Here is a 12,220-nt window from a genome sequence, read left to right on the forward strand (position 1 = left end):
GCATCCACTATTCAAAATAGAGCAGTTTCACAGCCCTAAAAATCCTGTGTTCCACCTGTTCATCCCTCCCTTCTCCCTTAACGCCTGGCAACCACTGACCTTTTTAGGCAAAAAACTATCAATTTTCCATAGTTTTGCCTTCTCCAGACTGTAATATAGGTGGAGTCATACAGTACGTAGCCTTTTTAGAATGGCTTCTTTCGCTTAGTAACATCTTAAGTTTCCTCCGTGTATTTTCATGGCTTGATAGCTCATTTCTTTTTAGCACCGATCAATATTCCATTGTCTGAATGTACCATATTTATTTATCCACTCACCTTCTGAAAGACATCTTGGTTGCTTACAGATTTTGGCAATTAGGAATAAAGTTGCTATAAATATCCACAAGCAGATCTTTATACCGACACGAGTTTTTTCAACTTGGTTGGGTACATAACTAGAAGTACAACTGCTGGATCTTAGAGAAAGACTATGTCCTTCCAAAGTGACGAGACCAATCTGCATTCCTGCACCAATGAATGAGTGCACCTGATCCTCCACATCCTTGCCAGCATTTGTTGTTGTCAGTGTTCTGGATTTTGGCCATTCTAACAGGTGTGTGGGATATTTCATTGTTGTTTTAATTTGCATTTCCCTGATGACATATGACATGAGACATCTTTTCATGTTTATTCATTATCTGTTTATCTTCTTTGGTGAGATATCTGTTAAGGTCTTTGGCTCATTTTTAAAATCAGGTGGTTTTCTTATTGCTGAGTTCTAAGAGTTCTCTGTACACTTTAGATAATAGTCCTTCATCAGGTATGGCTTTTGCAAATATTTCCTCTCAGTTTATGGCTTATCTTTCCATTCCTTCGACAGTGTTTTTCAAAGTGCAAGAATTTTTAATTTTACTGAAATACAGCTTATCAATTTTTCTTTCATGGATTATGTCTTTAGTGTTGCATATAAAAAATCATTGCCAAACCCAAGGTCATCTAGATTTGTTCCTGTGTTCTCTTCTAGGAGCTATATAGTATTGCATTTTACATGTGTATGTGATCCATTCTGAGTTAATTTTTGTGAAGAGTATAAGGTCTGTGTCTAGATTCATTTTTTTTTGCATGGAGGTAACTGGTTGTTTCAGGACCATTCATTGAAAAGACTTTTCTCCATTGTATTGCTTTTGTTCTTTTGTCAAAGATCAGTTGACTATATTTATGTAGGTCTATTTGTGGGCTATGCATACTGTTCCATTGATCTGGTTGTTCATTCTTTCAACAGTATCATAGTGTGGCTTCATAGTGTTAAATTAAGTTTAGCCTAAAGGTGCTTCCTTACGTATTTTCTGTTTGGCCTAAAGATTTCTCTATACATATAGACCTGTAACATAACTGGATATGTAAGAAGTCTATAACCTACTCTTGTGCCAATAACCAAATTTTGGCCAAGCAACGGTGGCCAACTGTTCAGATTGTGTTCAAATGAGACAAATGCTGAACTGTGACCAATCCAGCTGCTTCTGCTCTCATTTCCATTTTCTGTATGTCATTTTCTTCTTCCTGTCTATAAATTTTCTTCAACCACATGACAGTGCTGGAGTCTGAACCCATTCTGATTCAGGGGCTGCCTTATTCATGAATTGTTCTTTGCTCAACTCAGTTAAATTTAATTTGTCTGAGGTTTTTCTTTTAATTATAATAAGTCTTCAAATTGGGTAGTGTCAGTCCTCCAACTTTGTTGTTCTCCTTCAATACTGTGTTGGCTATTCTGGCTCTTTTTGCATACCATATGCACTTTTTTTTTTTTTTCATTTCATTCTCACAACCTTCAATATCCCAAAGATATGGTGATGAAGTCTGTGGCCCAGTGCATCTATGTGTTATACGTGTATAACTGTGCTCTCCAGGCCTACGGAATGTGAGGTCCCTGAAGGCAAAGACTTTTGACTATATTATTCATTCCCCAATCCCAAGAGTAGTGAATGCCTAGTACATGTAGGTACTCAATAAATAATTTGTTGATTGAAAGAATGAATGAATGACTAGGGAAAAAATAATTATTTATTTTTATTTTATTCTTTTCTATGAAGGGTTCAAGGGCTCAAGTATCTAGTTAATCCATTTAAGGTTATGTTTTCTTTCACTAAGTAAAACAAAAAGCATGCAATATTTTCAAAATGACTTTTTTTTTTTTTTTTTGAGACAAGAGTCTCACTTTGTCAACTTGGGTAGAGTGCCAGGGCATCATAACTCACAGCAACCTCAAACTCCTAGGCTCAAGTGATGCTCTTGCCTCAACCTTCCATGTAGCTAGGATTACAGGCATCTGGCTTTTTTTTTTCTTTGACCGGGGCTGGGTTTGAATCTGCCATCTCCGGTATATGGGGCCGGTGCCCTACTCCTTTGAGCTGTAGGTGCCGCCCAGCACCTGGCTATTATTAGACATGGGGTCTTGCTCTTCCTCAGGCTGGTCTCGAACTCTATACTTCAATCCACCAATGTTGGCATCCCAGAGTGCTAAAATTACAGGTGTGAGCCACCAAACCCAACCTTTCAAAATGGTTTCTGATCCGAGTTTCAAAGAGTAGCCGATTATTGCTTATTTTATTCATTCATTTAGTTAAAATTTACTCCTTCTCTCTCTTCTGGAAATTATAAATATCCCAATAAAAATCCAAATTTCCCCAAGAATTGTCCAATCCTATCTCATAAATTTCTAAATAATGACAATATTATGGACTGAACATTTCCCCCTAACACTCAAATTCATGTGTTGAAGCCCCAATCCCCAATCCCCAGTGTGGCTGTATTAGGATTTAAGGTCATAGGGTAGGGCCTTGGTCTGATGGGATTAATTCCCTTGCAAGAAGAGACACCAAGGAGCTCACTCAGAGAAAAGGCAGCTTTCTACAAATGGGGGCGGTGGGGGGAGAAGTCCTCACTGGAAACCAACCATGTCAGACCTTAATCTGGGGTTTCCAGCTTCCAATTCTGTGAGAAATTTATTTTTTAAGCCACTAGTCTATGATATTTTGTTGTGGCAGCCTGAGCTGACTATATACAATCTAAACTTAAGAACTGAAGATGACTCTAATACTTAAGCCATACATGGTGGAAAAATAATGAAACAATTTCAACAAAAACATGTCAATTAATCCATTAGGATAATTAGACAATACTGATTGAATCACTGAGTCAGGGGAACAAGTCAGGGGAATGTCTTCATGAACTGATTAAAAATATTGGGGGTAGAAAAATATATACATGTGCCAAGTAATAAATACCAAGCCAAATAAATGTGGCAAATAGAAACCACAGAAGGTTTTATTTTGTTTTGTTTTTATTGTTGGGGATTCAATGAGGGTACAAAGAACCAGGTTACGTTGATTTCATTTGTTAGGTAAAGTCCCTCTTATAATTGTGTCCCGCCCCCAAAAGGTATGTCCACACTGTGACCACCCCACCCCCTCCCTCCTTCCCTCTCCTCTCCCCTTCCTCATCCCCTACCATGTACTAGGTCATTAATTATCCTCATATCAGAATTCAGTACATAGGATTCTTGCTTCTCCATTCTTGCTTAGTAAATTCTCCTCTTTACTAAGAATTATGTGTTCCACAATTTATTAATCCATTCATGGACTGATGAGCACTTGGGCTTTCTCCATGACTTAGCAATTATGAATTGGGCTGCAATAAACATTCCGGTACAAATATCTTTGTTATAATGTGATTTTTGGTCTTCTGCGTATATACCTAGTAGAGGAATTGTAGGATCGAATGGCAGGTCTATTTTTAGATCTCTAAGTAAGTACACCATAGAATATTATGCAGCCTTAAAGAAAGATGGAGACTTTACCTCTTCCATGTTTACATGGATGGAGCTGGAACATAGTCTTCCTAGTAAAGTATCTCAAGAATGGAAGAAAAAGTATCCAATGTACTCAGCCCTACTATGAAACTAATTTATAGCTTTCATATGAAAGCTATAACCCAATTATAACCTAAGAATATGGGGAAGGGGGAGAGGGAGGGAAGGGGATGGGGGAGGATGGCCAGAGGGAGGGTGTATTGGTGGGACCACACCTACGGTGCATCTTACAAAGGTACACGTGAAACTTACTAAATGTAGAATGTAAACGTCTCAACATAATAACTAAGAAAATGCCAGGAAGGCTATGTTAACCAGTGTGATGAAAATATGTCAAATGGTATATAAAACCAGTGTATGGTGCCCCATGACTGCATTAATGTACACAGCTATGATTTAATAATAAATAAAAATAAATAAAATTAAGTTAAAAAAAAGAATTATATGTTCCACTTCCATCCAGGTTAATACAAAAGATGTAAAAGTCTCCATCTTTTTTTTTTTTTTTTATTGTTGGGGATTCATTGAGGGTACAATAAGCCAGGTTACACTGATTGCAATTGTTAGGTAAAGTCCCTCTTGCAATCATGTCTTGCCCCCATAAAGTGTGACACACACCGAGGCAAGTCTCCATCTTTTTAATGGCTAAATAGTATTCCTTGGTATACATATACCACAGCTTGTTAATCCATTCCTGGGTTGGTAGGCATTTAGGCTGTTTCCACATTTTGGTGCTTGTAAATTGAGCTGTGATAAACAATCTAGTGCAGTGGTTCTCAACCTGTGGGTCGCAACCCCTTTTTAACAATGAAAATATATTGCAGCATTAGGAAGGTTGAGAACCACTGGTCTAGTGCAAGTGTCCTTATGGTAAAAGGACTTTTTTTTTTCTTCTGGGTAGATGCCTAGTAATGGGATTGCAGGATCAAATGGGAGGTCTAGTTTGAGCTCTTTGAGGGTTCGCCATACTTCCTTCCATAAAGGCTGTATTAGTTTGCAGTCTCACCAGCAGTGTAAAAGCGTTCCTTTCTCTCCACATGCACGCCAGCATCTGCAGTTTTGAGATTTTGTGATGTGGGCTATTCTCGCTGGAAAACCACAGAAGTTTAAAAAAGGGACAGGTGTTTTGTGTTTTACCTTTTTCACTTTTCATTTGTGGGTTCATAAAATACCACAGTATTAGAAAAAATATAATGAGTTCAAGAACATCATCAAATCTTGCTAGAATTCTTAAATTACGTAGATGAAATACTTAATTCTTCTAAACTTTACAGATGCAATAATGATGAGTATGTTTATTACTCATAAAAGAAAAATACCAGCTTTGTTAAATCAATCAAGGTTATATAATAAGAGAAAAAAAAATTTTTCAGTGAACCCTAAGTTCAGGTTAATGGAGCTGCTCATTGAAAATAGCTTACATAACAGTAAAACAAAAACTATATAAACTAAACTAAGAAGAGATGTACATCATTTAACAAAACATGTTAATGTACTTGTGATTACTAATTGATTATAACTGCTGCTAGACATTTAGAATGCTCTAAAATAGAAAATGATAACTGTACAACCAGGGTATCTAAGTCTTACATGCATACAGCAAAAGCATATTTTTAAAAAATGTATCACACTCTTATTTAATGACATGATGAAAATTTATATTTAGATGCAATGAATTTTATGCTTATGGAAGCTCAAGTTATAATAAGAAACAAATTTTGATTTAAAAAAAAAACTATCTGTCAAATATCTTATAAAAGCAACCTCTACCTCCTGGACTCCTGTTCTCCACACTGCCATTCTTGCTCCTGTTGGACATGATCACCAAAAGCATATTTCAAAATAAAAATCACACACTAGGTGCAGTGGCTCATGCTTGTAATTCTAGCACTCTGGGTGGTCAACACAGGTAGATTGCTTGAGCTCAGGAGTTCGAGACCAGCCTGAACAAGAGCAAGACCCTGTCCCTACAAAAAATAGAAAAATTAGCTGGGCATTATGGTGGACACCTGTAGTCCTAACTACCTGGGAAGCTGAGGCATGAGCCCAAGAGTTTGAGGTTTCTGTAGGCTATGATGATGCCACAGCACTCAACCTCAGGACAACAGAATGAGACTTTGCCTCAAAAATAAGTAAATAAATAAATATCACATAAGGTACCAAAACTACACAAGGCTTTTCCATTCCATTGAGAATAAATGTAAACTCTTTAGAATGGCCTCTAAAACCTTCCAAAGCCCTACCTATTTCTCTAAATCTCATCTCATACCCTTGTACCCACCTTCACTTTGCTCCTGCTAAATGAGATTCCATCCATTCCTCCAAAGCACCTGGCTCTGTTCCATCAGGGATCTTCCTACATGCTTGTTTCTCTGCTTAGCTTCTCCATTTGTCTGGTCAACCCCCTAGTATCCTTCTAATCTCAACTAAATGGCATGTCCCCTTTCACTCATTTGAAAGCAGGTCCCTACTATCTTCTCTTCAAGACTCTGCTTGAGTCATGTGCTCTGACCACCTTACTAAAAATTGCAGCCTCCTTCCTCCAGCTCCATAATCTCTTCTTCTTTTCTCCCTGGTGTTTATCATTTTCTAGGTGATAAATAAAATGTGCCTTTTTGCTATGTTTATGGTCTAGTTTCCCCTCTAGACTATTAACTCCAAGAAGGGAGAAATTTACATCTGGTTCACTGCTGTATCCCTGGTGCCTGGTACAATGCCTGTCGCACACAAGTGCTCAGCTGCTGCTTCTTTCATACCATTTGTGTGTTGACTTGACTCATTGAAAGTCTGTCTCTCTCTCTCTGGACTACTAAGATCTAAATTGTGTGAGCGGCTGAATGGTTAAGGGCCATGTCAATCCTTAATGTTTGTGATTCTTATAGTCTGTTTAAAGATGGGACAGATGATGTACTCACAATTTGCCCCAGGTCTACATTCCTATATAAAATGTTCATGATAACTGATAATACAAGGATCACAACCCTTGAATACTTTCATTACTATACATTTATTGAATGTTTACTATGCCCCAACTCCTAGGTTAAATGCTGGGGGTAGAGCAATGAAAAGCAGATACATTAACCAAAGTCACCAGGGTGCTTACATTTTAATAGGTAGACAGACAACACTCAAGAAATCAAATATGTAAAAAATACAAAATGATGGCTGAAACTGCATTAGATAGAAAAGGCCACTTTAGGAGGTGACCATTAAGCTAAGGCCTGATGGAGGAGAAAGAGCCAGATGTTTTAAAAACTAGGGGAAGAACATTCAGACAAAGGAGATAGTAAATATAAAGGTCTGGGGTGAGAAACAGCTGGAACTGTTATTCTGGAAAGCCCTAAGAGAAAAGTGAAGGATGACAGGTAGGGTCAGATCCTCAGCCCCTGGAAAGTATCAAAAGGTGTCTTAATTTTTTCCAAAGGCAACGGTAAGCAATAGACTTGGGATCAGAGTAGGTGGTTTATTTATAAAGATCATTCTGATAGCTCTGTGAAGGGTAAATTTGAGGGAGAGTGCCTGAAGGGAAGATGAGAAATGGTAGTAGTTTGGACTGGAAGCTGATCGTGGTGATGGGAAGATAAAAGCACAACCCCATAAACTGTTTAAACCTAAGTATACATAGGTTAGATATAGAATGTGCGCTCCCTTATCCCATCTTGGTTCTCATCTTGCTTGGTCAGTATTTGCCACAGATGGTCACTTCTTCCCTGAAACATTTCCTCTACCCGATTCCAGTACACCAAGCATTTACTTGTTTTTCTTCCACCTCCCTGGCCACTCATTCTTATCCTCTGTTGACTTCTTTTTAGTATCCCTACTTGTTAACATGGGGAGCATCCCAGGGCTCAGTGCTTGGACTCTCCCTTTTTGCACCTCACTCCCTTAGCTATTTCATCAAGTGTCATGATTTAGACATCATTAACAGTATATCTCTTGTGACCTCTAGAGTCAAATGTCCAACTACCTACATAATAGCTCTGCCTGGATGTTGAATTACACCTCAATATATATAAAAGGAAACTCCATCGCCATCCCTCCTGCTCTTCCCACAATCACAAAGTCACCCCAGGTCCTCCCCACTTGCCTTTCTTCCTGTGTGACCGCTTTACCTAGAAAACCTCATCAACTGCTCCCACATCTCTTTCTCATCTTTCTTAAAGCCACTTTGCCTGACCTTCCCCGACCATGTTCCACACAACCCCACTTAAATTTGCAGCGTTCATCCCATATCCTCTATCCCCGTTCCCTGTTCTATTTTTCTACCTAGCATTCATCTCCTTGTAAAAGTATTTGCTTACATTATTTTGTTTAGTGACTGTCTATCTTCACAAAAATATATACTCCATAAAGATAAAGATGTTTACATCTTTTCTTAACTTTACATTTTCCCAGTTCCTACAATGGTATCTGACATACAGTAGGTGCTCAGCAGTTGTTAAATGAATGAATAATAAATATGTTAAAACTATCTTTATATTAAATGCACGAAAATTAAAACTATTCACTATACTGGTATTCTTTACCAATTATCAACATCTGTAACTGTTCAGTTTGCAATGTATTTGACCAGAAAAGAAAGATGCTAATATAAAATGGGAAAGAAACTTAAAAACAGGTAGTTTGCAGTCTGTAGTAATACCCCCCAAAGGAAAACAGATGTGCAGAACGAGTCACAAAATTAAGAAAAAGTCACCCGTAACCCTAATACCAATAGAAAAAGGATTTAAAGTGCATATGACATACTTCACTGTGTCAAGAACTAACTTTTTCAAGAACCTAAGCTACCTCAAAATCATCCCATTTTCTCCACATACAAAAACTCATAGACAAACATGAAATGTTGTGAAACCCCTGAGTGGGCCAAAAATTCATTAGCATAGAGTAGCAAGACGGAGACGCTCAGAAACCGTACACGAGATGCCTTATGAAACGTTTCTGGATTGATTTTTATTTTGACCCGCACTGGAAGCCCAGATGTAACATCTCCCAGGAGTTAAAATTGTGAAGCGCAACGAACCTCCACTTCTTCAACTTCATGACTCCGGGGCGCTGCAGCCAGGCCCGGCCGGCCCCCGCCCGCGTCCTCCTCCGGCCCCCGCTCCGGCCGGCGCCCCCCACCGGCGCCCCCCACCGGCGCCCCCCACCAGCGCCCCGCCTCCGCTTACCAACGCCGCCGGAGTTCCTGCCGCTGTTGCTCCGTTGTAGCCAAAGCCTTCTTTTTCTTCATAAACCCTAACAACTCGCGGATGTCCTTCTCGAAAGAGGCCAGGAGTGGGTTTTTAGCGTCCAGAGGCCCATAAAACACGGCTAAGGGCAACGAGTCCTCGGGGCAGGCCCAACCCAGCGGCGAAGTCGGGGGGCTCTCCGTCGACTTCGAAAACGCGGTCGAGGTCGGTGGTGGGGTGGGCGGCAACTCGGTAGGCGACTTGGACACCGGGGACTCGTCTGAGGGAGAGCTCGAAGTGGCGCCCTGCGCCGCCATACTGCCGCGAGCCGGCTCGGCTTGGAGTGAGTGTACACGCGGTTGCCTGGCGACGGTCTCCCAGCAACCACGTACCCAACCTTGCGCTTTCCGGGACACACAGCGGCCCCTGCTGGGCAGAGGAAGAAAAGACCGAGTCCGGAAAGGCCCCAACCTCCCGAGGTTTCTTGCACCGTGGCGCCCACCACACAGCCCTACGAGACGAAAATAGAAAGAAGGTTCTGAACAGAAAGCCTGCGACTATTAGAGCCAAACATTTACAATCACAAATCCAGACTATACTCTTTTCCTATTTTGGCCACTTAATATTAATAACGATAACAATGATGAGCATTAACGTGTGTCAGGCATTCTTCTACATAATTTCATTTATCTCATTTAATCATCATAACAACTTTACAACTAGTATGCTATTAGTATATCCATTTCTCAGTTTAGAAAACCAAAGCTTTCAAACAACTTCAGATCAAAATTATTCAGGGGGAAAAACAACAATACAGCAACAAAAATATGTAAATTTTGCAACATCACCACGACTATTTACATAGCATTTACATTAGTAATCTAGAGACGATTTAGAGTCTCTTGGAGGATGTGTGTAGGTTATATGCATATACGATACCATTTTATATAAGGAACTTGAGCATACACAGATTTTGGTATCCCTTCAGCGGTCTTGGAACCAGTCTCCCAGGAATAGTACATGGAACGGATCCAGTCTCTTTCCTCTATTTGTAACTTGAGGTCTGAAAATGTAGGGAGAATAGTCTGTGCCTCTAACAGTTATGATTCTATTTATTAATTAGCCTTTCAGCCTTATTCTAATTATTGCTATATTCTAAATTAGTGTGCATTTTACTTAATTGTAAATATTGGGCATTAATATCTTCCAGTAGTTTGAAGTATTGTCTTTTAAAATACAGCAATTTTAGGAAACTTTACTTCTGATGGGGAAACTACAGGTCTCCAGGAAAATACTTGGAAGCAAGGAAGATCTTCTTTCCCTACATATTATGGGCAACAGTAAGAGTTGAATTCATTAATTTAAAGTACGAGTTTCCAAATAATAGAGACTGTGCTTTCCTTATAAATTATGAAGTATCAAAAATTATCTAAGAGAAGGACTAGAAATATTTGATTGCTTAGAAAAATAGGTTTTTAACACTGAAAGTTGTTACCAGTTCTGTCACACTTAAAAACAAATAAAGGTGGTGACCCTAACACCTTGGGAACCCGATTTCACATTTAAGATTAAGAGGCTTATTGGACCACAGACTGATTTCTTTCAGGTCTGACCTAATTTCTTGCAGACTCTGTGGACATGTGCTAATTTGTGAGACTGGCCTAATATGTCATGTGTACTATACTCTAATATTCTTTGGGAGAAGATGATTTTGCTCATTGAGACAGGTAATCGTGGCCAGAGAACCTACCTAGCAAGCCATGAAATGCAGTGACACCTCACTATAGATGCCCAATCCTCTGATCAGGACATAGATATGGTGCTTTGATTGACAAAGATTTTATCTTGATTCAAGATGACCAAGAAAAAATTTAAGATTTCAAAGAATTTAGGCCCAGAGAAAAATGTTCATCACTGGATATCCCCTCCCCTCAATATACACATATATATGTATATATACATATATATATATATATAGGCTTTTTAAAAGAAAAATCAGCTTGGTAAATTTTTTTCTGTCTTCTGATCTTTTCCTTGTTCTCCCATAGCAGACTTGTCCCCTTCAGATCAAAGGCTGATGTAATTTGCCACTGAGTGCTATCTATTATATTGATGAAAGTGAAACAGCAGGGTAAAATTAAATTAAAGTGGTCAGAGAGGAGGAAAGAAAATAAAAATAAAACAGACTAAATGGTGTTTTTTCTTCTAATCTGGCTGCTCTCACAAACAAGCTTTTTCGTAGTGCAGACACATTTCATAGTCACTGGTAAAAGAAAATATGACTAATTAAATTCAAATACTTGAATTATGAAACATCGCATCTTAGTCATTTTGCTCCTTGCACATACTAAACCTAACAATGCTTAACTTGCAATGGTTTTGGGAAGCTTGTCTGAATATGTAAATGGGTGTTATATTCTGAATCATCACTGGGGAAAAATCGAAGTTTCCATTTTGTTCCTTTTAAATTAAATTTGAGGCATTTTTAACATTTTAGAGGTGTTATCTTCCTTGTAATGAGATTCAGCCATTATAATATCTTTTCTATGTCCTTGTCACTTTGTATCATTCTTTTCCCTGTAATGAAAGAAGGGAGCTGTGCAGCTATTGTGTCTGACAGGGCTAAGTAATGTAAATAGCTCCCTTATAAATAATGTAAATTGCTGTTTCCTTATAATTAACATCTTTGCAGGCTTCAGGGATCCTTTTTGCCCATTCAAAAGTCTTTTTATATCTAAAGCTACTGCTAGAGAAAGAATAAATAAGGTTAGTGCTTTTTCTATTCCTAATTTAGTTGTTAACCATTTGGACTACCCCCAATAGATATACAGATAGTCTTTTTAAAAAATTAAAAACAAAATGTCTCCTTCCCATCTCACCACCTAATATTTAGTTATCTTTTCAACTTTCTTCATCTATTCGTTCAGATAAATGCAACCATTTCTTTAAAGTCTATGCAATGCATAGATGAACTGACATCTACAATTCCCACACTTTTCCCTACAGGAAGCAGAGGACACATACACAATTACCAGGTGGAATACACGGTAGTAAAGGTTTCAGGAATGTTAAGAGAGTTCCAAGATGAATTTGGGGACTGGAGAGAGAACAGAGAATTCTAGAGATTATGTGTTTAGCTCTGGACTGGGACTGCCCCTCATTCACAGAGAGACCCTTGCAACAGGGATTTGCCTTCTTACTCT

The 12,220-nt window shown here is 38.8% G+C and overlaps 1 protein-coding gene across 1 annotated transcript in view; it reads right to left on the reverse strand.

Annotated features, from left to right (window-relative positions):
* Positions 1-9,419, reverse strand: part of CFAP54 (cilia and flagella associated protein 54) — a 339,644-nt gene extending 330,225 nt beyond the window's left edge. Inside the window, exon 1 of the mRNA XM_053586325.1 lies at positions 9,018-9,419. Coding sequence (XP_053442300.1) covers positions 9,018-9,334 — 317 coding nt within the window. The 5' untranslated portion in view covers positions 9,335-9,419. The remainder of the gene's footprint in view (positions 1-9,017) is intronic.
* Positions 9,420-12,220: the final 2,801 nt, after the last annotated feature.

This window comes from Nycticebus coucang, chromosome 3 (assembly GCF_027406575.1).
Source record: "Nycticebus coucang isolate mNycCou1 chromosome 3, mNycCou1.pri, whole genome shotgun sequence".
Taxonomy (NCBI): Eukaryota; Metazoa; Chordata; class Mammalia; order Primates; family Lorisidae; genus Nycticebus; species Nycticebus coucang.